Below are 26,504 nucleotides of genomic sequence, written 5' to 3' on the forward strand. Positions count from 1 at the left end.
ACTGATAGATGATTACCTTACCTGATTGTGATGAATACAATCACTAAAATTACGTTTTGAACTGATAACCTAATGTTAATTATTTATTGGCCTCTTGATGTCTTCAAGTTTAGTTGATTTATAATAGTTAAGTGCCTGCACGCAAAAAAAACATACGCGCAGCCTGCTACCTACCACAGAGTTCAAAACTGCTACGCCCCTCGGTGGACTACAGTGGCATTTGATTCTGCGTGCGTTAATTATTCTGGTCACATGCTGTCTGCGTACGCGGCAGTGGTACGCGACCGAGTTGGGTGTGAAGATGGCGGACGAAGAGGCCGAACAAAACCTCAGCGCACAGACCGATACCAGTGCAACGATTGTGGCGCTCCGAGAGAAATTGCTAAAATTAGCAATTGCACTGAAGAACAGTACGGACTCTCCGACTCAGTCGTCAACTCAGTATTGTCAACACTTTTGCCAGGTTAGTTCTTTCTTTCGCTGTGCGCGCTGGCAAAATAACCCTCGAGCCTTGCATTAGCATAGCTAGCTTAAGCTAGTTTACAATCCTGGATAGTGTTGCCATTGTCAATGTGGACATGGTTTAATGATTTATGTCAAATAAGCATACGTATACTTGTTGTAACACTAGCTGGTGCTATTGTGTTATGTGACTGACTTTCGCACGTTGCGGTAACGTTAGACCGCTAAATGATTTGATGTTGACACTGTCTGTAGCTTAGCTACCCTTTTGATACTGTGTGCTGACATAGCTAGCTTATTGAATTATCATGGGCGCAATGAGGAGGTCCATCATCAGCCTTGCTTTGTCATGTCTAGTTTACGCAGAGACGCTGACTTTACGGCCGTTGATAAAGTTAACGTTAAACTATCCATTACTGTCTCAGCTTTGTAGTTGGCTAGCAACTAATTTACTATGCTAACGATAATGAAGCAGCTAGCTAGCTAGTAGCTAACTAGTGAACAAATGGCTTTGTTCTGCCTTCACTGCAATGGGACAGGCCTCGCACACTACACCGCATCTTTTGCTGACAAGTCTCAAATAAATGTGGGGTGTTTGTGTCCATGCATTGTCTCGGATTGTCAAACTGAAACTGTACCCATTTAGCCATTGTTCCTAAATGTGGGTTATATAACAAATTATTGAGTTAACTAGGACAGTAGTTTTCAAACCTCTTCTCGTGGACCCCCAGACATTTCACATTTGTTTTGTAGCCCTCATACACCCATTCAAAGGGTTTAAAATGAGTTGACAAGTTTGAATCAGGTGTCATAGCTGTGGTATAGGCTAGGTAAACTACATGGACTGTTGGAGGTCCCAGAGGAAAGGTTTGAATCACCTGAGTTAGGCTATTCTGTCACAGTGTGAACTCCTTTTGAAATCGTTGAACACATTTTTTTCCATCAAGTTTGATGCACTACTGAGGCTGCTCCACTTTTACTTTCTTGTGCCTTTCACGTAGCTATTGGTTTACTGACCCATATTTAATCTGGCCAAGTTTTCAGTCGACTGGGTAGTGTCAGAAGAAGAACAATGAACTGTTACTTACTATACACCTGGTTTTAATGTAGAAAAAAACAAATGTTTTGCTCATAGTCAAGGGCTTGTACCATTCATGACTGAGGCGACGATAGTAAAATTACTTTAAGTCCTCCAGAGTCCTCAAGGACAAAACATGGACCCCTCTTGACGGCAGAGAGAAACATACGTTTAAATTTCCTTTCAATCCTACACATTTGATTATGGGGTGTGGAGAAAATGTTGCCTTTTTAAAGCAGAATTTCTGCGGTTATACACATTTTGCCAAGGGGTGGAGAGAGTTTGGCAATTTTACAACACATTAAATGAAATTCTACTGATTTTGCCATGGAGTAAAACAAAACTGTTTTTCAGCTAATTTAATGCCATTCTATTAATTTTGCCATGTGGTAAATACTTTTGCATTTTTAAAGATAATTCCCTGTAAATCTACCCATTTTGCCATGACTTATGCCATATGTTTATGTTGCCTTATGTTAATTATATCTGAGTGAGAGTGACTAACAAAATCAATAGGGGCCCCCTGTAGTACAGGGCCCCTGGGTATTCGGCCATGATTACGACAACTTTAGATAGCTGGCTAGACAGACTTGCCAGACTTTCCAATCAAAAAAATGTTAGCTTACATGGCTAATTGAGTGACTGACATAAGACAAAAACTGCTCATGCACAACCACATTTCTAACTTGCACCTTGTGTGTTCTGCCATTATAACTGTCAACAGTAAGTTGAGACCCTGACTGAGTTCCCACCCCCAAAAACGTGTCTATTTTTGGGGGGTTAGGGGCCCCTGGCGGCCTGGGCCCCTAAGTGACTGCTTATGCATGGAGCCAGCCTTGGCTAAACCAACTTTAATTGCTGTAACAATAATGATTTGCATTGTAACACATGAACAGAGGTCTAAACGAACAGTAGCAGGCCTCATTAGCATGCTGTTAATAATTCTGTTGAATCTAGTTGCATACAGAGTTTTTGGACTTTGATGTGCCAGCCATTGTTGCAGTAGAATATCAAGCATGTGTGAATATCTGTGGCTAGAGGCAACGACTGTCCTTGCGCTGTGTGGGAGGATGGAAGGACAGAGAGAACGGATGAGCGCCACTGCAGTAGGCATGGTTCTTCATCTTCACACTTAAATTGTCATCTTCCAGCATGTACATTTGAATTCAGCAGTGTGTTTACAAAATGACATCTTTAAAAAAAGTATCTGTTGGCTGTTCATGACAATCCAGCATTCTTTTTCAAACAGCATACATTGTTTTGCATTTTCCTTTTCTGCCTGTCTGTGTGGAAGAACTGCTTGTTTTCTGCCCTCTACACTCAGCTGCATGATGCTTGAAAGAGCACTATTCCCAGGTGCCCAGCTGGGTTCCTAGATATGCATGGCTCCCCAGCCTCCACTCAGCTCATCTAGCAGAGTGAGTGTATGGTGGTGTTATTAGACTACCATCCGCGCGGCCGAGTGTTGTAAATCGCCTCCTCCCACCCGACCCCGGCTCGGTCTCAGGATGCCATGTGTTGTCTGGAGATTGAAGACATGAGACAAGCCACTGCCCCTGGTCACAGCATGGATGATGGATGGTGATGAATATGGATGATCCTACTCTACTGTTGGTGTTAGTCTGGCTGGACTGGCAGTGTGCTTTCTACCAGATGTCTACCAGGCAGCCCAGGTCCCCCTCCTGCCTCCCTTCTCTCTAATTAGGACCAGATCAAAATGGAGGGGTGAATGGGATTCTATGTATTTAGTTAGTGCCTCTAGGAAAGTCTCTTGTTGAGGCATTGTTACATAAATACAATCCCAATACATTATTAGACTGTATTACATATTATATACTCTAGATGGGTTATTTAGCCTAGCTAAGAAAAACACTTGATGGTTTAATTTATTTGCAATTCTAAGGCTACTTTTTCATTAGGTTCTAGTCTAAAGAAAGTTGTAATAAATTATAACTGGTGGTTTGGATTATGTTGGCCAGTGCATTTGTTAAAGGCCTACTGTGATATCTACCAAGGTGTAGAGGCTGTGGAGAGAGCCGGGAGAACAGCAGATCCTCATACACATCCCAGTTGCAGCTTACAATGAAATCAAATACACATGACCTCTGAACTCAGCTGTGTGTGCGCCCCAAATGGCACCCTATTCCCTTTATATTGCACTGCTTCTGACCAAGGCCCATGGGGCTCATGTCAAGTAGTACGCTATATAGGGAATAGGGTGTCCTTTGGGATTCCTTCCGTGTCTGACAGCTATGCTATGTCTTTCACTCTGAGGGTTTGATGGATGTTGTTGGGAGTATATCCCTGTGCTGACACACTGAAAATATGTAATTTTATCAGCATGTGTGGGTTGGTGTATGTGTCAGTGTGTTGTGTTTACAACTTATCTGTGGAACCTTGTTTTTGTTATCAAGTAATAAGGCTACTCTAAGTTGACAGGATGAGGACTGAACCAGAATCTGGATTTACAAGAGACATTGAATATTGCGTATCTCCTTTATGTCCAGGAAGAAGCCATTCACCAGCTTTTTAAGCTTAATAATTTCAAAATGCATACGGTGCTTATTAAAGAATGGCGTTTCGCTGAGTAACTGTCGTCATTACTGCCGTTACATCCGGTATGTACTTCCAAAAAAAGTCTAAGTAAAAAGTTACATGCAACTGATAAAATGCCTTGTCTGGAAAGAATCTTAAGTATTGTTTTAGACCAAGTGTGCATTTGCCAAATTCACCTCTCATGCACTTCCAATAAAATCACTTATTATTGCCGGGCACAGGTCGGCTGATCCAGCAGCAGGAAAGGTCATTGATTTGGATTTGAATGTCATATCTGTTTCACCTGCGCCACACGGAATACATTAATATTTAATGTAAGTAGATTAAGTAAACAATATAGGATATGTTAGGGATGTGACATGTTAGGGATGTGACAAATGGACAATTTTGCATAATGTTTAAGCACTTTTTTTTGGGGGGGGGGGGTTAGTTTTCCATTAAAACGATAAGATGAAATCATAAAATTCTCAGTCTATTCACATTGAAGAACAATTGTCCTGTTGTGTGTATGTATGAATTCTAGTGCCGGTCAATGAAGTTATGTCTACCGCCAGGGGTTGGAATCAGTTCAGAGAACAGAACCAGAAGTACTTGTACATTTTTTTGAGGAACAGAATCAGAACTGGGAATGAAAGTAATCTATACTGTTTCAGGAATATAACCATGAACAGCATGGGAACCGGTTAATACTGTTATTTTACATTCCGGGCATTTTCTTTTCTTTCTCCTTGTCCCACAAAAAAAACTAAGTGCCTATAAAGCCCTCACTATGTCACAACTTTTTTCAGTGTCAGCTTGCCAGCTGAAAATCTTTGCCTGTGTGTGTGTGTGCGCAGGCTACCTCCCCCTACGAAGCATAGTCTACTATTGTCTACTGACATTAGTGTTATTCAGAAATTAGGGAGTGAGATTTTTAATTTTAATTTTTAGAGCGAAGAATGGATTAAGTTTTTCAATGGTAGTTAACTATAGTATCCTTATCACGTTTAAAATTGCAGTGTTCTACACTGACCTTTTTTTACAAGGACTATGAAAAAATATTTCTGGTATTAAAGCAAGAATCCTTAATTTTTTCGACGCACTGGTGCGCCTAAATGGACAATTCCAGTCCACAATATTTAGTTGTATGTGCAAATAAAACGTTTGCACTGTAGAGCCATGCATTGGATTTATTAACTACAAAAAGGTAAAACTTGTTTTTATTTCAATTCTGGTGCACACACAAGCTAGGTAGCTCAAGTCCAATGTTAAGCCAATGCTCTGAAGCCCTACACTTGTCTGTCCAATGCATGTAAATAGCTTGCCTGCTCCATAGTAAGTAATTTAATGTTGAGTTAAATGTTAACAAAATAATGTACTTTTCAGAGGTTTAAAAAGAAACTGAAAGGAACGATATATACCGTTTAAATTTTGGGGGTTTGAATCGGTTCAGAAATGTTATTTTGCTGGTCAGAATAGTGGAACGGGGGGAAGGGTTCTGTTAAGAGATGAAATGATACCGCGGTCATATACCCGTGAAAGCACCTTGGCTACGGCATGTTCCTTCTGACACTTCGACTCGCCACTGAACAGGCATTTTATTTGTCTGTAAAGGAATACTGCTTCTGAAGCTGCCTGCTGGCAGACTACTCTCTCATAAAAAATAAAGTTGTTTAAAGTTCATTGAGTACTGTGACTTACCAAGACATCTAGATGGGGGGAAAAATACTCTCCCGCTAGGAATTTACTCCAAAGATTCAGTATATTTGGAACGGAGGAGACTGATTAGTTTAGTACTTCTGAGAACACAAACACCTTCCATCTTTCACAGGTGTGTGCTTTTCATGTTCAATCAATTGCATTTACCACAGGTGGACACCAAGTTGTAGAAACATCTGAAGCACGATCAATGGAAACAGGATGCACTTGAGCTCATTTTGTAGTCTCATAGCAAAGGGTCAATACTAAAGTACATGTTTTTGCTTTGTTATTATGGGGTATTGTGTGTGTAGATTGAGGATTTTTATTTAATCCATTTCAGAATAAGGCTGAAATGTAACAAAAGGGGAAGGCTCTGAATACAGTTTGAATGCACTATATAAACAGGAAGAGTAGTGTCCATAAAACACTTCCTTGTGACACTCCACAGCTGATTAATCTTACATCTGATAAGGTGCCATTGATATCAACCATCTGATACCATGCTGCTAAAACTTAGGGCCTAGAGTTAACAAAATTCCAGGAACTTTACTTAAATTACCTGGTTTTCCCAAAATCCTGTTTGGAGAATTCTGGATTACCTGCTCTATTCCCTCCTGATTCTGGGAAACATTCAAATGAGATTTCTGGAAAATGTATTGAAAGTTCCAGGAATTTTACAACTCAACTAGGGCCCTTGTGGAGTAGTATCTGGTGGGCTACTGTGTCAAAGGCTTTCTGAAGGTCCAGTAAAACCATCCCACAAAATGTTCCATCAATCTCTTTCCTGATACGGTCGGTTAAATACAGTAAACATTAATTAGTTTAATGTGACTTTGTAAAACCGGTCTGCAAATCGTGCATTCTTGGATATGTACATGTCAATTTACTCATAGATCATCTTCTCCAGGATTCCCAGAATAGAGATTTGTAGTTACCTTGGTTTCTACCTTACTACCTTGTGTAGTGGGATAACCCTAGCAAGTTGCAGGTCATTTGGAACCCTCCCTTGTTCTATTGAGATATATAGGTGCTGCAGGGTGAAATATGTTCAGTGTCTTTTACAAACCTAGCAGGCATATTGTCCAGACCAGTTGCGTTAGAATATTTAATGTCCCGTCAGAGATATCTCCAGATTTTTGCTCAGACTGACGTTACTTGCTTTGGTTTTGAGCCTTATGCTCTAGTCTTGCAGTTTGACAGTGCCAACGTTTCTTTGGATTGTTGGGTTAAATAGGACTGTGACCTTTTTGCCTCTAGTCATTTTGCTCATCCCATTTCTAAATTTCCCCAATTAAATTTGGCAATTTCCTGGCTTGCAAAGTTTCTCAACTTCAATAAAGCAGGGCCGATCATCAATGTATAGGCTAGGATATTCTTCACTAGCATCATTAGCGAATAGAATATACCACAAACCCCATGACGTGCCTTATTGCTATCATAAACTGTTTACCAATGTAATTAGAGCAGTATAAATAAATGTTTTGTCATAACCATGGTATAGGGTCTGATATATCACTGCGGCCAGCCAATTAGCATTCAGGGCTTGAACCAACCAGCTTATAATTCTGGATAAGCTTTATTTACCGTACTTTAATTTCATTACTAATGTTACAGGAGGTGTTGAAGAGGTAGATTTGGCACATGCGCACTTAGTCTAAAACAATACGTACGTTCTTCCAAACATTTTTTCAGTTGCAATAGACCTTTTCTGGAAGTACATACTGGTCGTAACGGTAGCAAAGTCCATTCTCTGGTATGTAACGAAAGTATTTTAGAGATTATTAATCATGGGAAGTTAAATGTTTGCATCCTGATCATAAAGGAGAATAGCCATATTCAACATCTATTGTAAATCCTAGATTCTGGTTCAGATGAGGACCTGCTGTTATGATTATGAATGCTGCTTATTGTTATTGTTTGTGATCCACTTCAGAGCCAATGAGAGCCCAGTTGAATTAAAAAGCAACTGTCATAAACACCTGTAGAGAGAGGGAGACTATGGGGAAAGTCAGACAGAGGTTTTTAAGCAGCCACTGTAGGCTGTGTAGAGTACACTGCATACATGTTTGAATCCTATTAGTTTTACAGGTGGCATCAAGCAGGGTGTTGTCTTGTCAGCGTGTTGAAGGTAAAGACTAGAAGCATGAGTTGGGATCAGTCAATCTGCGGCAGTGTTGCCAACTTGCTGTTGGAGGAGAGAGTGCTCTGTAAAGTGGAAATCTGTAGTTGCAACAATTGTATTTATTTTTTACTTTTAAATGAATGGTACGAACCTGTTGATTCTTAAAGAATATCATTTATAAATGCCTCATGAGCTTAGTTCAACTGTCCTATCCCATAAGATTTTTTAAAGCCAAAGTAAATGTATAGAAACACTATATAGCCTCAACATGGTTACAGCTATAGTTTTGATATTATGGATGGTCAGTCCTTGCATCCATATCTGTCAGGGAGGCACTTTTCTCTTGCAGTTGACTGGCCTGCCAGGCAGGGCCAGTCAACTTGAACCCTCCCAAAATTAAATACTTGTTTTTTAATGTTTTCATATGCCAACATGGGTCTAGGTAATTTGCTGTGTTTTTAAAGTAATTGTCTATCAGTCTCAGAAATACATAAATCTTTATTACATAAACTTGATTTAAGATAATCTTTTTTGCATCTTAATGAAAACAGACAAACATTACATTATGTATTAATTGAACATGTTAACCACATGTATACATTATATCTAAAACAGAACAATGTGGTTGAGAACCGGTTACTGAATCAACTTATATATATATATATATATATATATATATATATATATATATATATATATATATTTTAGCAGACGCTTAAGTTAGAGATTACGTTCCACTACCAGCTGCTCTATTAAACAACAATATACAATAAAGTATGTTTGTCTTTCCCATCCTTTACTTACTTTGCTTCACCCTCCCACTTTAGTCACTGAATGGTCATCTTGACCTTATTTTTTTTCTTTCTGAACACACACAAGAATGCTGTATAGGTACTTTGTAGAAAGGACCGGTATGCAATTCTTATATAAACATAAGAGCAGAGAGGGGAAGGCATGGGTGATGGGGCAAGCACATGCCACCCAAGGGTAGATTAAAAGATCATAAGTGAGGGTGCATTGGGTTCTTGGTCACCTCCCTGACCAAGGCCCTTATCCCCCCCGATGCCTAAAGCTGGCCAGATATGGGGAAGGGTCCAAAATATTTCTGCAGCATTGAAAGTCCCAAAGAACACAGTGATCTCCATAATTCTTAGTGTAGAAGTTTAGAACTACCAAGACTCTTCCTAAAGCTGGCCAGCTTTAGGCATCGGGGGGATAAGGGCCTTGGTCAGGGAGGTGACCAAGAACCCAATGGTCACTCTGACGGAGCTCCAGAGTTCCTCTGGGGGAAATGGTTGTCCTTCTGGAAGGTTCTCCCATCTTTGCAGCCCTCCATCAATCATGCCTTTATGGTAGTGGCGAGACGGGAGCCACTCATCAGTGAAAAGCACATGACTTTCCGCTTTGAGTTTGCCAAAAGGCACCTTAAGAACTCAGACCATGAGAAGAAAGATTGCCTGGTCTGATGAAACTAAGATTGAACTCTTTGGCCTGAATGCCAAGCGTCGCGTCTGGAGGAAACCTGGCACCAATCCCTACAATGAAGTATGGCGGTGGCAGCATCATATTGTGGGGATGAATTTCAGCGGCAGAGACTAGTCAGGATCGAGGCACCGATGAATGGAGCAAAGTACAGCGATCCTTTATGACAACCTGCTCCAGAGCGCTCAGTACCTCAGACTGGGGGGGTTCACCTTCCAATAGGACAACAAATGTCCTTGAGTTGCCCAGACTTGAACCTGATCGAACATCTCTGGAGAGACCTGAAAATAGCTGTGCAGCGACGCGAATACTTATTTTCCACCACAATTTGCAAATAAATTCATAAAAAATCCTACAATGTGATTTTTCTGGATTTTTTTTTCTTCTCATTTTGTCTGTCATAGTTGAAGTGTACCTTTGATGAAAATTACAGGCCTCTCTTATCTTTTTAAGTGGGATAACTTGCACAATTGGTGGCTGATTTAATACTTTTTTGCCCCACTAAGTGTTTACACCTCTGAGTCATTGCATGTTTGCATCACTTTTGGCAGCAATTACAAGTCTTTCTGGGTAAGTCTCTAAGAGCTGTGTACACCTGGATTGTACAATATTTGCACATGATCAAAATAAAATAAAAACTTCAAGCTCTGTCAAGTTGTATATTGATCATTGCTAGGCAGCGATTTTTCAGGTTTTTCCATAGATTTTCAAGCTGATTTAAGTCAACTGTAACCAGGCCACTCAGGAACATTCAATGTTGTCTTGGTAAGCAACTCCAGTGTTTATTTGGCCTTGTGTTTTTAAGTTATTGACCTGCTGAAAGGTGAATTTGTCTCCCTGTTGGAAAGCAGACTGAACCAGGATTTACTCTAGGATTTTGCCTGTGCTTAGCTCGATTCTGTTTATTTTTATTAATAATAAATAAACTCCTTTTCCTTGCCAATGACTAACATAAATATAACATGAAACAGCCACCACCATGCTTGAAATATTTTTTTAAGTGGTACTTAGTGATATGTTGTTGGATTTGCACCAAACATAACGCTTTGTATTCAGGACATAAAGTATGTTTTTTTTGTCATTTTTTCTTTTTGCAGGTTTACTTTAGTGGCTTATTCCAAACAGAAAGCAAGTTTGTTTTGGAATATTTGTATTCTGTACAGGCTTCCTTATTTTCACTCTGTCAATTACATCAAATTGTATTTGTCACATGCGCCGAATACAACACCTTACAGTGAAATGCTTACATGCAAGCCCTTAACCAACAATGCAGCAAAGAAAATCCCTTTAAAAAAGGTAAGATAAGAATAACAAATAATTAAAGAGCAGCAGTAAATAACAATAGCGGGGCTATATACAGGGGGTACCACCGTAATGATTTATTAAAGTATCTATAATTAGATAAGAGTAGCAGCAGTGTGGGGGGGGCAATGCAAATAGTGTGGATAGTCATTTGATTAGCTGTTGAGAAATAATATGGCTTGTGGGTAGAAGCTGTTTAGAAGCCTCTTGGACCGAGACTTGGCGCTCCGGTACCGCTTTCCGTGCAGTAGCAGAGAGAACACTCTGACTAGGGTGGCTGGAGTTTGACCATTATTAGGGCCTTCCTCTGACATCACCTGGTGTAGAGGTCCTGGATGGCAGGAAGCTTGGCCCCGGTGATGTAGGTTAGTAATTGTGGAGTAACTACAATGTTGTTGATCCATCCTCAGTTTTCTCCTATCAGTCATTAAAATCTTTAGCCGTTTTAATGCACCATCCAAAATGTAATTAATAACTTCACCATGCTTAAAGGGATATTCAATGTCTGCTTTTTAATTTTTTTTGACCTGTCAACCAATTGAGAGTCATTGGAAAACCTCCCTTGTCTTTGGTCTGTTTGAAATTCATTGCGCGACTGAGGGACCTTGCCGATAATTGAATGTGTGGGGTAAAGAGATGAGGTAGTTATTAAAAATGTTAAACACTATTATTGCACACAGTGAGTCCATGCAACTTATTATTTGACTTAAGCACATTTTTACTCCTGAACATAGTTAGGCTTGCCATAACAAAGGGGTTGAATAATTACTCAAGACATTTCAGCTTTTCACTTTTTTAATGAGTTTGTAAAAAATATCGAAACGTAATTCCACTTTCACATTATGGGGTATTTTGTGTAGGCCATTGACACTATCTCAATTTAATTTGAAATTTGGGCTGTACCAAAGTCGAGGTGTGAATACTTTCTGAATATATAGCCCATAATTTTACAAGCCCTTAATTCTTTACTTTATTCCTGACTGTTTGAAATGCAGTGTTGACTTTTTACGTTAAAAAAATCTAGATATATCGTGAATCACCCATAAATTTGAGAGATCTAGATATAATTTTTAGGCCATGTCACCCAGCCCAATGTTCTAGCATCCAACTAGCCTCAGCCCTGTCTCCAGCTAGCATTTATTTCCTGAAGAGCAAAACGGGAAGCTGTTACTGGAGAGAAGTCCCCATAACCTCACCAACCTGCAAAGGCTTTTTCCACTAGTAGGCTCTTGTTACTGAGCCGTCTGAGACAAAGTGCAGCCAACCATCCATGCAGTGACTTTAACAGTAACGTAGACTGTTGTTTCTATGCCAAGGTACACTGAGATTGTGAATAATTCAACAATACTGAGGTAGCTAATTGCACACATGTGGCATAGGCCATGAAAGGTTCTCTCTCCATCATGAGCAGAATAAAGTTGTGTGGTTTCTCACTTAAATCAGATTTATTCGTCATTGCACAGTTCTCATGAACCTTTTTATAACCTAATTCTCTCTGAGGAGTTGCCCTTTCTGAGAGAAGCTGTCAGAAATACTTGTATTTTAATGCTGCTCAGAACAGGGCTTCTCCTCCAGGCCCATCTGTCTGTCTGCGCTCTCCAGAGTCTCACTGCTCTCTGTGTGTGGGCATCTGCCCAGCCCCCTCTGCTTTGATGGAAAGGAGCAACACATCTATTCTGTAGGACGTTGGAGAAATGTAGACTCATATACCATATCCAACATGAATGAAGTGGTTGGTAGCTTTTTAAAATGTATTCTACTGGTCTAAACAGGATGGATTACAACTGCTTGTCATTTCACATACAAACATTTAGGCTAATTATAGAAATTTCGCCCCCCTCCTGTTGCAAATTAATTAATTTCAGCAGTAGTAGTGGTAGGCGCTATATTGCATCTAAAGATATCAAACATCTGCCTTTGTAGCTCTCTGTGGATGACTTCATTGGTGCATAAGAGAAAGGTGAGTGTAACCTCTGTCTCTCTCTCTAGACTCTGGTGGAGTATGCTGGTCGATGGAGGATGGAGGAGGAGCCCTTGCCCCTGGTGGAGGTGTATACAGTGGCCCTGCTGAGCTATGCCCAGGTCTCCTCCTGCCTCTCCTCTCAGTGTGAAAACGTCCCCCTCGTAGTTGAACGTCTCTCACTGTGAGTACGCCTGTCTAATTTGTGGAGGGGTTTAACCTGCTTGTTGTTCTCCATGTGCCTGCAAGATTAGTACCCATGAGATTTTTAGAAGAAACTCATTTGAAATGCACATCAGATTAATTACTGTACTGTACATTATCTCAGATGTAGAATTGTATGATACACCCTACATTGGATGATGTTACCTAACACCATCTCCAGCTATTTGTTTTACAGTGCTTTGTTAACATTATTGATCATTACCAATCAGACTTTCCTTTATTCTTCAGATTATGTTTAAATCACTGCACAAAATACAAAGGCTTTAGTCATCATGTTTGGGTAGCTCATTTGATTTCCTATTGGTTGTGCAGGAGCTGTATAGAGCTGCTGCTCTCCCTGCCAGAAAACTTCCCAGATGCCTTGTGGGAAGAGTTAAAGTCATCTGTTCAGGTAAAATGCTTAGTCATGTCACACAGAGGATGAAATGTTTCCTTATTATATGCAATGAGGTCTTGTAAACTACACTTGTAGGTTACTGTATTCCTGATTTGAGTTGCTTTATCTGTTCAGGATAGTCTTTTAAGATAAGATTCCATTTGGTCTGTTTCTGAAATGTACTCATATTATATATGTTGCAAGGATGCACCATTAATTTGAATGCGTAATTGCTTCTAAAAGTACCTACGGCTTTGAGAATACTGTCACTGAGTGAATTGTGTGTGTTGCAGTCAGCACACTCCCAGCTGCAGGAGAATGGCATCACACAGCTGGCCCTCCTGTCTGCTGTGGCCCAGGAGACTGGTGTGTGGACGAACAGCACCCTGCGTAGTCTCCTCTCGAATGAGTCTCCACAAACAGAGGAGGGTGAGTTTTCTTTTACTACAATAAAGGAAGAAAACCCTGTGCACAACAGTGTGTCTAGATCCAGGAACAACCTTTGATACTAGTTGTTATTCAAGTCTTGTACATTTGAACCAGCATTTTATATCAGTACTCTATTTGTATTGTGTCTGTATGAATCTCAATATCCTCTTTAGTTCACAAGTTCCTTCGACTTGAGGGACCCATTCTGCTGGAGATGAGAGTAAAGCACCTTATTAAGGAGAACCACATGGAGAAGGCTGCACTGCTGGCAAGGGCTTGTGCAGAGTGTCCCGAGTTTGAAGGAAAAGGGCACATCTTTAAGCAGATGTACCTGGTCTGCCTGTGTTCTGCCTCAGCACAGGAACCACTAATGGAGGAGGTAGGTTGGGACAGTCTGCTAGAAACAGGTTGAGTCCCAAATGGCAGCCTATTCCCTATATAGTCCGCAACTTTTTAACAGGGCCCATGAACAGGGCCCATATATACTTTAATTATTTAACTGTCAGGCCTCCGTGGATTCATTGCACCAATCAGAATTTCTCTGTCGCTATTGTTTTCTAGTGTATGAAATTGAGACTTTCTTCAACAAAAGGCAGACCATTCAATGGGAAAGGTGTAATTGCGGCTTGAGGCAGACCTGTTGTATACCACATTGAAATATAATTTGAATGCAATGCAGCTCTTCCTTTTTATCGACAGCTCTCCGAGGTCGATTGCCGTGATGCACTAGAAATGATCTGTAACCTGGAGTCGGAAGGGGATGAGAGGGGAGCCTTCAGCTTATGCTCAGCCTTTCTAACACGTCAGCTTCTCCAAGGAGACACTTATTGTGCCTGGTAATCAAATCAAATTTTTATTTTCACATACACATGGTTAGCAGATGTTAATGCGAGTGTAGCGAAATGCTTGTACGGCGCTACGTTTCTTGCATTAAAGCCCACCCCTCCTATCTGTTTGACTTATGAAATGTATATCTATTGTGTTATTACCTGTTTCAACTTACAGTAGTCGTAAAACAAAATAAAACACGCTGTGCAATCTCTTGTTTAGTTCTTCAGATAATTCAGGTATTATAGAATATATTATGACTATTGAGCTATTTGGTTTATTTATTTTTTCTCCAGGGAACTGACACTGTTTTGGAGCAAACTGCTGAAGCGGATGGAGTCCTCTGAAGAGACGTTCCTGGACAGTTGTCGTCAGATGTCTTTGCTGTCCACAACTGTCTTCCACATCCTCTTCTTCATCAAAGTCATTCAATCAGAGGTAAGCTTCTGCCCTGATACATTCATTTTTTTCTGGGTGTATATAGACGGAACATGGAACACTATAATTTTTGCATTGTATAGTCAGCACTCTACCTTTTTTGTTCCATATGCTCTATTGTTTCATTGATAGTGAATTAATATTTAGTGCGTTTCCCTCTAAAACCCTGTTTTTTTGTTTGTTTTTTACAGGTGGGTAAGGTTGGACTGCCAGTGTGTGTTGACATGTGCATACGGGCTCTACAGTTGGAATCAAGTGACTCAAACAACAAGGCCACCATTTGCAAAACCATCTCCTGTTTGCTGCCCACTGATCTGGAGGTAAAGCGGGCCTGCCAGCTGACAGAGTTCCTCCTGGAACCCACAGTGGACTCCTACTACGCCGTGGAGACTCTGTACAACGAGCCAGACCAGAAGCTGGAGGAGGAGAATCTTCCTGTGTCTAACTCGCTCCGCTGTGAGCTCCTGCTGGTGTTCAAGACCCAGTGGCCTTTTGACCCTGAGTTCTGGGACTGGAAGACACTGAAGCGTCACTGCCTAACCCTTATGGGTGAGGAGGCCTCCATTGTGTCCTCCATTGACTTGCTGAATGACAATGAGATCCCAGAGGCCCCTGAGGAGGAGGAGGACACAGCCCAGGGTGAGGAAGTGTTCAGAGACGTCACAGACTACTTCGTGGACACAACACATGAACTGAATGAAATAACAGATAAAAGACGGAAAATCCGAGAGACAAAGAAACTGAGAGAGAAAGGGTTCATCTCGGCCAGGTTTCGAAACTGGCAGGCATACATGCAGTACTGTGTTCTGTGTGACAAGGAGTTTCTGGGGCACAGGATTGTACGCCATGCACAGACTCACTACAAAGATGGACTTTATAGATGCCCGATATGCGCAGAGACCTTCACCTCAAAAGACATATTGGAACCACACGTGGCATCACATGTCAAGCTATCATGCAAGGAAAGACTAGCTGCAATTAAAACAAATAAAAAATTAGCTAATCCCAAAACGGCTGCTCCTGTTATTGCGGCTCTGAAAGCTAAGACTGAAAATCTACTTTGGAAAAAAAATGCAAACAGCGATTCCCAAGAACACAATGGGGAGTCGCTTCAGACAGAATCAGTTCAGACTAAAGTCTCTGGACTTAAGACCGAAAGCAGCACTGAAGAAAACACATGCCCTGTTGTAAACTGCAAAAAGGGATTCAAGTATTTCCGAAATCTTCTTGTTCATGTGAAAGCACATAGAGATAACGATGAAGCAAAGCGCTTCCTTGAAATGGAGAACAAAAAGGTGATTTGTCAGTATTGTCGTCGCCAATTTGTTAATGTCACACACCTTAACGATCATTTGCAAGTGCACTGTGGTGTCCGACCATACATTTGCATACAGTTGAACTGCAAGGCCAGCTTTCTCTCCAACACAGAGCTGCTTGTACACAGAAAAGAACATGTCGTATTTAAAGCCAGATGCATGTTTCCTAGATGTGGGAAGATTTTCAATGAAGCCTATAAGCTTTACGACCATGAGTCACAGCATTACAAAACGTTCACCTGCAAAGTCCCTAACTGTGGAAAAGTGTTCCATTCTCAGTCACAGTTGGATCTGCACCAGGAGGAACATGTCACAAAAGAGGAGGAATACCCAGCTACAGACACTAACCTTTCTCATTTTCTGGACCAGAGGATGCTTTCTGATCAGGCTTCCTTCTCAGAGGATGTTGATGAGGCTTCTCATCCATCAGCATCTGTTGAGGTGAAGCACTCGATTGACAACCTGCTGAATGCTTCTCAAGGTCCTGTTGAGAATGATCGACGATACATGATTCAAAGTGAGCCACCAGTAAAAGAACTGTACCCAAATTCAGAAAGATCTGTTATTCGGTCTACCACAAATGCACAAACACATGACCCAAATCAGCTGAGACATAGACACCAAGACCCCTCAGAGACTGCTGCATATGACTATATGAGACCCAAACCACATAATCCTCCATTAGCTTCATACCAATATCCTGGGGATTTGCATCATGCCCAACAACCAAGTGTGTTTCAAGGTCAGGTCCAGAGTTTTCGCAAAGATGTAAATTATGAATCCAGGAACTACAATTCTGACTACAGAGTACCAGTGCAAGAACAACAAAATCCACACATGTCTGTTAACATGTCAGCATCAAGCCAGACCTCCCATTACATGTCAACTCCAATGCCTCAAATTCTCCCATCGGTCTCTCACACACTTCTTCCACTAGTAACTCGTTTGCCAGCCACTGGTTGCAGAACAGAGAATACACAGGGCCCGTTAGCAAGCACTCCTGCCCCACTGCACCACCAATTACCAACTACTCCTGCCCCACAGCAACACCAATTACCAGCTACTCCTGCCCCACAACAACACCCATTACCAGCTACTCCTGCCCCACAGCAACACCCATTACCAGCTACTCCTGCCCCACAGCAATACCCATTACCAGCTACTCCTGCCCCACAGCAACACCCATTACCAGCTACTCCTGCTCCACAGCAACACCCATTACCAACTACTCCTGCCCCACCCCAAGGAGAGAGACACCACTGTGCTTTGGAGTCATGCGATCGCAACTACAGCTCCTACAGAAGTGTTACCAAGCATATGAAAGCAGCTCACCCAGAGTTTTATACAGAATGGAAACTTGTTAAGAGAAAAACAAGGGAACATGAAAAATCACGAAAAGCTGCCCCGTCGAGTCTGCCTCTGATCGGGAACCATAACTCTGTTGCTCCAATACAACATCAACAGGTCATTCAGCCAACCCCGCCCCTGTACTCAAACTCAAACCACTCTTACGCTTCCCATTCAGCTGCTGTCCAAAGCCAAGCTTTCCCCAACCAAATGGACAATATCTTAGATCCCATTGTACTCTCCCAGCTAGGAAACAACCCCAATCAATATGCACCACCTAGTATGCCATGGCAACAAACACCAGGAAACAACCAAATCCAGAATTATCACTCACAGGTATATCCCTCCTCGAACCTGCAAGGGATGCCACAAATGGGTGGTGGAGGAATGGATGTTCATGTTATTCCATCCGGTCATATGATGCGACCTAATGTGGAAAGACCAGCAGAGTCACTGCTTCCAACAACTATGGATAATGTTCTTCAGCCTGTTTTCCCCTCTTATGTGGACATTCTGAAGGACTCAAGTCTCTCAAATCAGCTGGGAAATGCTGCACTTCCCTACACACCGCAGACTCAAAGTAATTTGCGTTCTAATTTCAATCCCCCTGAAAGGAGTCGAAGAATGCAGAAAACCAACATGGAATCACATGTCCTTGCAGGAAACCAATTGCTAGCTAGAAACAACAGTGAATCTCAAGACGGCACCAAAAACGCTGCTGAAAAAAACCAGATGGGCAAAAAAGTCAAGCGCAACAAAAGAACAAAGTGGCCTGCCATTGTTAAAGATGGAAAGTTCATTTGCTCTAGGTGTGGTAGAGAATTTACAAATCCCAAATCACTTGGAGGCCATTTGTCCAAACGTTTACACTGCAAAGCCTATGACACTGAGCTCCTGACAGCAGACTTGCCTTCATCATTTCTTGATCTTCTCAATTCAGAGCAACTTCTCAATACTCAGCCCCCACCAGCTTCACAGTATAACCCTGCTGCACCGTATGCAAATGATGGCGAACAACCCGATGAGATTCTTAAACAAATTATGGTTACTCCAAATATTCCCAATATGTTTGAGCCCTCAGCAATTCCCCAGCCAACGTTCCAAAATCCTTATGGCCCCTACGGACCTGCTGGACGCTTGCCAGAAAGCACAGTCATACAGCACACAGGAAATGTCCAAGTGAAGACAGAAAATGAATCGTATACAGATGGTTATCTTCAGCAGTCATGTGACCCTGGGTTTGGCAGTAGTGCATTCTATGAGCCACTTCTCACTCAGGTGTTTGCAGAAAACAACCCCACTGTCTCACTTCACAGACTTCCCACAGACCATATTGATAATTTACTCAGAGCAGAAACACGGATGAAGATGAAAGAAGTGAAGGGGAATTCTGATTCTGCCTCCAATTCGGGAGGGCTGTCTAATGATGGACTTCTGGCTGCAATGGCTAGTTTGGCGGAAAACCTTATGACAAACCCCATGTTGCAGATCACCTCACCAGACCCTCGGCCTCAACACAGTCCAGCAGCAACAAGTATCAACCCGGTGGAGACACGGAGGAAGAGTGCGGAACATAATGTCAAGAAAAGATTGCGTGAACAGATTTTAGCTGGAGACTTCCAAAGAAGAAGCAGTGTATCTGGGACAAGCAGCACTGACACACATGCCAGTTTGAATCTGGTGTCATCCAATCCAATAACCAATGATGTACAACATTTTGGAGTGAGTCAAAATCCTCAGCCTTCCAAGATGATTGATCACGGAATCCCCTCTGTATCATCTGACCAAATGAACGGAGCAGCACCCATGAAGAGCTTTACTAATTTCAGAGAGGCTTCCTCTCGACACCATGACGTACCTGCACCTACCTGCATTGTTGCGAATGATGTTGATCTTGGTCCAAATCTAACACCTGCAAACCAACAGCATTGGATAATGGACATTCAGACTGCATTAGAGAGGCTAGACTTAGACAAACAACAGGTGTGTGATTCTACTCCAACATATTCCTCCACAAAACCTAGCTGCACTGATATTTGCAATGATACTGAATCATTCCAGCCTAATGTCTCAAAAGAGAAGGATACACAGATTCCTGATGGCTGTAGAAAGCTGTTTGCCTGTGAGAGTGACAACTGCACATACAGGGCCATGACAAAAGATGCTATTTTAAAACACCTCATCAAGACTCACAATTACACCAATGAGATGATCAATTCGATTAAGAAAAGCCATGGGAAATTTGCCCCATTCTCTTGTCAAATGTGTGATAAGACTTTTACCCGCAATTCAAACCTTAAGGCACACTGTCAGACAGCTCACAGATTGACACAGCGGGAGATTGCAGAACTAATCATGAAGCGCAAGTCAAGCAACACGGTTGGATTTGCTAATAACGAAGACAAACCACGTGTGCCTTCAGAGCCTCCTTTGTCTGGTCAGATTGCCAAAGCGCCCCACTCAATAATGGAGAATATTAGACGTCAACATTCACTCCCGGATGTGAGCCAAAATCAAGATATGACTGTAAGAAACATGTTTGCTTCAGGAGAAAGGATCAAACAAGACTACCACCCACATCCTTTCAAACAGCAGACTTCTCAAGGCATAGCTGACCAGAGATATCATGATAATAGCCTGTCCATGGGAATGCAGCCAATGCAAAGGATGCCCATGCATGATCAGACACCATTAATGCTAATGTCTGAATATCAAATTAACGCACACTACTCAACAATACTCCAACAGCCTTTAATGACCCCTCCTGATGCAGATCAATGGTCCAATGGACAACACATACCAGCTCCATCTCGGCCTATGCCTACTCATTACAGTCAACAATCTGGAGGCTACCTGGCAGAAAGAGCTGACTCAATGACGCCTGCTCCATCAGATCCCATTCAGGTTTGTGCTCCCTTTCTAGAAAAGACATCCAAAATCAAGCTGCAGAGAGGACCAAAGCCTAAAGTAGAAAAGCCTAAAATGGAAATTCCCAAGAAGACGAAAGAGAAGAAGTCTGAGGCAAATGATTCTTTCAGTCCATACAGGCCATATCGCTGTGTTCATCAAGGATGTGCAGCAGCCTTTACAATTCAGCATAATTTAATCCTCCATTACAGGGCTGTCCATCAGTCTGCTCTATCTATATGTGAAATGAAAAATGAAAATGATCAAAATGAGGAACAGGATGAGAAAAACGGAATCAAGCAGGAGGGGGTTATGGAGGAGGAACCAGAGGTTGAAGTAACCCAGGTAACAGAACTCAGATGTCAAGTGAGCGACTGCTCGAGAGTATTCCAAGACGTTCCGAACATGTTGCAGCATTACCTCCAGCTTCACAAGTTCAGCCTGGATAAAGCAGGATCGCTGATGTCAAACATCAACCTAGGCAGATTCCGATGTGATCAGCAAGGGTGCACAGCATCCTTCATTGCTTTCTGGAAGTACATCGGACATATTGAAAAAGAACATGACAAGGCAAAACTTGCAAAAATGGAACCTGTGGATGGGATGTTCCAATGTGATGTCGAAGGCTGTGACCGTGCTTACGCTACAAAGTCAAACCTGCTGAGGCACACCATGAAAAAGCATCATGACCTTTACAAACTCCAACTGATGAACCAACGGAAAAGTGAAGATTGTGAGAAATCTGACTCCAAGGATTCACATTACCAAATAACTAAATCAAGTGATGGGAAAGAAAACATAGAGGGCAACAAAAAGATTACACAGAAGGGAGGTGACAAAAAGAAAACTGACAAGACAGAAAAAAATAGTTGGACGAAATATGGAAAACCCTCCTTGAAAACTAAGGATGAAGCGTCTGCAATGTGCATTAAGAAATGCAAGTTGCAATACCCCTGCATGATAAAGGGCTGTGATTCAGTGATGAAGTCTGAACGGAGTATCATGAAGCACTACATGGGGCACGGACTGTCCGAGCGATACTTAGAAGAGCAGAGAAGCCACTTCATATTTTGCAAGAAATACCCAAGACGTAGAAATCTCCGCACTGCCAGGAGCGATGACTCTAAGTCTGAGACCTCCTCAGAGATATCCGATAGCGAGGACACAGCAGACACGGGCCTAGAAGGAAGTGAGTTTGACGAGTATTCAAAACCTGTGTTACGGAGAAAGGGGAAGGGCGAACTGTGTGACACCAAACCTTCGTACGATGAAAGCTCAGAAACTGCATCTGATGGTTCTGTGGTGGTGAAACGCAAGAGAGGAAGTCCACGGAAAAGTGTTTTTGAAAAAATTGTCAAACGCAAGAGGCTGACAAGGAGTAATGCGGTTTATTGTGGAGAAAATGGATCTGACTACGACTCCTCTAGCACTGCCCTTACCCAGGATGAACTGAACGATCAAAGTGAAACATTGACCTCCTTTAAGCCCATGGGATTCGAGGTATCTTTCTTAAAGTTCTTGGAGCAATCAAGCCCATCTAAAAACGCTCTGAAGAAGAGGATTCGACTGAGAAACGCTACAGTGTTGTGCAAAAGGTCAGACACACACTTGCACTACCCAAAAGGCTTTGATACCCTTGAGTTCAGGAACCCTCAGAAGCTGACGTCACTTAAAAATGTAAAAATTGTAGTGGACAAATCCTTTTCGGACGTAGCTGATACTCTGCTGAGGCAGCTCCAGGAAATGCGACCCACAGTAATATTAGAAAAATAGATTCCGGTGTAGTATTTAAGTGACTGGCTAAATGTTTTTCTTGTCAGAACACCGTAACTCAGGATTAGAATGGTTTTCAACCTGCTGCAGAATGTTGCCCAAAACAATAATACTTTTGATTTTGTTTTTTCACCACAAAATATAAATCCACGGTTTTTCAGTTGACTATGTGGAAGTTGTTTTAAAATGATACATTATTTACTGTAACCTTGAGTCTGTAAATATATTTTGTCTCTTATATATTGATCTCATTTTATATTATATGTATTATTGGTAGGATAAATTTAAGCATGTTTGTATTTATCTTCCCAGCACATTGCCTTTGCAAACTAAATTTAAAATTGAAGGCGAAAAACATTAATGTCATGTGATAAGTATCCCCATGAGACAATGAAATGGTCCTTTAAACAAACGGAATGTGATGTGTATAGTTTGAATGTTGTTGTTTCAATATGCCTTGTAAATGTTCATTTGTACGTAGACAATGTTGTGTAAATATTATTATTTTTTTCAATGAACTACTGCCACCAGCAGTCTAACTTAATTGAGATAAACAATTTTGTTACAGATTGCATTTCTCACTGGTGTTTCTTTCACATGTGTTCAGATTTGTAATTTAAACAAAATGACAAGGCTAGTAGAGAACTTAATTTGTAAAATTAAAGTAGGCAAGTAATTTAACAACAAATTCTTTATTTACAATGACGGCATAGGAACAGATGTCAGCTCTGGGATTCGATCTAGCAACCTTTCGGTTACTGGCCCAATGCTCTAACCACTAGGCTACCTGCTGCCCCAATTTATATCCCCCCCAGAGGAAAATGATTGAGAGAAATTGGTAGAATTGTCTGTAACATTATTTTTTTTTTAAGTACAGGAGATACATTACTCACGGAGGAATGCTGGAGCTCCTACAATCAGAAAGGGGTCAGTTAAGTGCTTGTTGTAAAAAAGTAATGCCTTTTAACAGATTTGTGATATAACAAGATCACTAAACTCTCAATTGTTGAAATCAAGTTGTATGGATTTCTCTTCATTAATCTAGAAAGATCAGAGTTCTGCATGACCTGAAATTTAACATTTTATATTGATGTGATAAACATCTTAAGGCTAGCACACTCACTATCTCTCCCATGTAAGATGAAAGCAATGGAATGAATCTGCCAATTTATAGTTTAGAATTACACTGACGGTCATATTTACATAAATGGGCTCCACTGAGGACCATGACACGAACACAAAATGAATGCTGTGATGTCAGTAGGGAAAAGGCATGGTCTATGTATGAATGCAGTCAATCACTGAACGTAGAGATGTAAAGCTTGAATTGTTTTAAATTCTTTGTTAATCATAATACCAAAGTCTGAAATGACTGTCAAAGTAATGCAATAACTAGGGCTTTACAATAATGGTGAAATATTTGAGAAATGTTTGCTAAGTGGGTTAAAATGTTCCTAGGAGTTGCAGAGGGTGCACAGAGGGACATGTCAAGTGTTTTTCATATTAAAAATCCAATTGATTGTAATTTCAATATTGTCTATATTAAAGAGCACTTCATTTGATATAACAGGCTTTTAAATGTCTGTGTGCACAATTTCTACTAAAAACATCAAAGGGATGCAAAAGGCAGTCGATTTGCATGTCAAACACCTGTCAGAGGCCACCTATTATGTAGCCTATCCCGATGGATTATTTGGAGAGTTGATTGCCGACGAGCAGCACTATACAAATAGCCTAAGTAATGTTAAGAATAGCCTACATGTTTATTTTCTATAAGCATATATGGCCTACCATTTTCATTAGATTTTTGGGTAATGAATCATAATACCGAAGGTGATTATATAAATTATACTAGATTCAATTAGCAGACAGTTTTGAGACATAAAGGCCTTAAATACGATCATATTGCTAAAAATAACAGTGTCTGTTAAAAGGTTAAAGGTGCTTTGTGGATGGATGGGGGAATGAGGGGATGGGGTTGTACTGTTTTTCTGTTCTCATATCTGAAAATCTATAAATAAAGCGCAACAACAAAAAAGTTCAAGGTGAATAACTACAAGTTCTACAGAGTTTCTGAAATCATTTAAGTTAAAAGAAGTACTGAATTCTGATCACAAATTATTAGGTAATTTAATGCAATTTAAGAGGGAAAGGGTTGGGTTCCCTTTGTTGCTGGATCTTGTGAGCCTATTGTATCTTTGTTAGGTGTGGGATGAAGGGTTGAGGAACTGTTGCTGATTGGGACAGTGTGACTACAATGCCAGTGAGCTCTCTCTTCAATGGGGATATACCGCTTGCTAAAACACTTCCAGCACTGTTTAGATAGGATGTATACCATCTCCGAGACATTCAGTGCAATACACAAAATGGACGTACAGCCCATGATGTTGAGGAAGACCATCTTCTCAGTGGCTTTGGAGATGTAGCAGTCTACGGTGTTAGGGCAAGGGTCCAGGCTGCAGCGAAGCAGTCTGGGAACGTCAAAGCCACTGTAGAGGAAGTAGAAGGCCAGGAGGGAGCCTACCTCGAAGGTAGTCTTGAAGACGAGGCTGAGGATATAGGTGCAGAGCAGACCTCCGTCAATCCTACCTTTGTCTTCATACAGCTTCTTGCCATGCCTGCTCTCCCTGTTCTCACGGTAGGCCACATGTAGAGCCACCAACAGGGATGGAGTGGACACCATGATGAGCTGGAGGGCCCACAGGCGGATCTGGGAGATGGGGAAGAAGTGGTCGAAGCACACGTTCTCACAGCCAGGCTGCTGGGTGTTGCAGACAAAGTCATTGTGCTCGTCCTTCCAGACCTGCTCAGCAGCTGCCACGTACACCAGGATGCGGAAGATGAAGACGACGGAGAGCCAGATGCGGCCGATGACTGTGGAGTACTTGTTCACCCCACTCAGGACGTTCTCCAGAAACCCCCAGTTTGACATCTCTCTGATTACATGAGCCTGTGGAGAAGGGAGAAACTGTAGATATGGGGTTCTGTCCCAAATGGAACCAATATTATTCCCTACATAGTGCACTACTTTTGACCAGGCTGTTCAAAAGAAATGCACTATGTTGTAGAGAATAGGGTGCCATTTGTGACACAAGGACACAACCCTGTAGATACAAGGCCAATACTCAATTCTGCCTGTTATGATGAAGAGGGCATCATCTGACAAAATAAATATATTCCAATCATACATTGCCCATAGGAGGCTAGGCTACATTTCTATATTCACCATTCTCTCCACTATAAATAGTAACAGTTATTATTGTTTATACTTGTTACACTGTAGGCTACTTGTAAATATGACAGTGTAATAAGGACAATGTAGTGCAGTGTTATCAAATTAACATTTATTTTGATAGCAAATTAATGGAAAGGGCAAATATGTTGATAAATCTGTCTAGGCTATAATTACTGAGGAAGGAATATCTTCTTTATTACGCTTTTACATCTGCTGGTTCTGTGTTTCCTGAGTAGCAGTACAGTAGCATCACATCATGTATAAATTAAGTCGTATTTTACAAAAACAGAAAGCTTCTATTTTTACAATTGCTCTCCAGTGAATAAACGCATTGATTAACTCATTTATTTCAAGTAACCTAGGCTATCAAAACTGTGATGGTGCGCATTTTCCAATAGAATAGGCTAAACCTATTTTAAGAACACTATTATGTTCAGACAAATACAATATTGAAAGAAAATACAATAATTAACTCACCGATTATAAACAGGCTATTCCAGTTTTTTCTGCTTGTGTTATGTGTTTGGGGACTAATTTTCCGATGCTGGCTACTGCAGTCGATTTGCACGTCGAACACACCTGTCTGAGAGGCCACACCTATTTTGTACCCAGAGGGCTTGTTTGGATAGTCTATTGCAGGCGAGCAGCACTATACAAATACCACAAGTATAGTTAAATATACCCTGTAGGCTATGTGTATTTTTATATTAGCCTATGTCCTATAATTGTTTTTATTAGATTGTTGGGTAGGTTTAAGATGAAAGACGGTTTCTGAAAGGTTTAAAAAAAGGAAAAAAAGAAAGTGAAAGCATCTTGTATTTAACACTATAGTATGTCTATTTTCAATATGCTTTAAAGCCTGTAGCTACCATGGATGAGTCGCTATGTGCATTGATTCATCTGTCGTCAACCCTACAGTTTGTTCTGGGACAGACAGCGTCACCATGGTCACATTAAACACTGAACCCGTTAACCGTTGTAGGATATA

General features: G+C 41.2%; 2 protein-coding genes across 2 annotated transcripts; one reads left to right on the forward strand and one right to left on the reverse strand.

Annotated features, from left to right (window-relative positions):
* The first annotated feature begins 290 nt into the window (after nt 1-290).
* LOC123990649 (zinc finger protein 292-like) lies at nt 291-22,851 on the forward strand. The gene is made up of 8 exons (XM_046291365.1): nt 291-463; nt 12,672-12,826; nt 13,180-13,258; nt 13,537-13,672; nt 13,846-14,051; nt 14,372-14,508; nt 14,797-14,938; nt 15,130-22,851. The coding sequence occupies exons 1-8, from the start codon at nt 302-304 to the stop codon at nt 22,279-22,281; spliced, it is 8,169 nt and encodes a 2,722-aa protein (XP_046147321.1). The 5' UTR covers nt 291-301; the 3' UTR covers nt 22,282-22,851.
* A 162-nt stretch (nt 22,852-23,013) lies between these two features.
* On the reverse strand, nt 23,014-26,104 carry LOC123990650 (gap junction beta-7 protein-like). Its single transcript, XM_046291366.1, has 2 exons — nt 25,994-26,104; nt 23,014-25,231 (listed from the first exon to the last, which is right to left on the reverse strand). The coding sequence occupies exon 2, from the start codon at nt 25,211-25,213 to the stop codon at nt 24,422-24,424; it is 792 nt and encodes a 263-aa protein (XP_046147322.1). The 5' UTR covers nt 25,214-25,231; nt 25,994-26,104; the 3' UTR covers nt 23,014-24,421.
* Between the last annotated feature and the right edge of the window lie 400 nt (nt 26,105-26,504).

Source organism: Oncorhynchus gorbuscha, linkage group LG12, assembly GCF_021184085.1.
Source record: "Oncorhynchus gorbuscha isolate QuinsamMale2020 ecotype Even-year linkage group LG12, OgorEven_v1.0, whole genome shotgun sequence".
Lineage (NCBI taxonomy): Eukaryota > Metazoa > Chordata > Actinopteri > Salmoniformes > Salmonidae > Oncorhynchus > Oncorhynchus gorbuscha.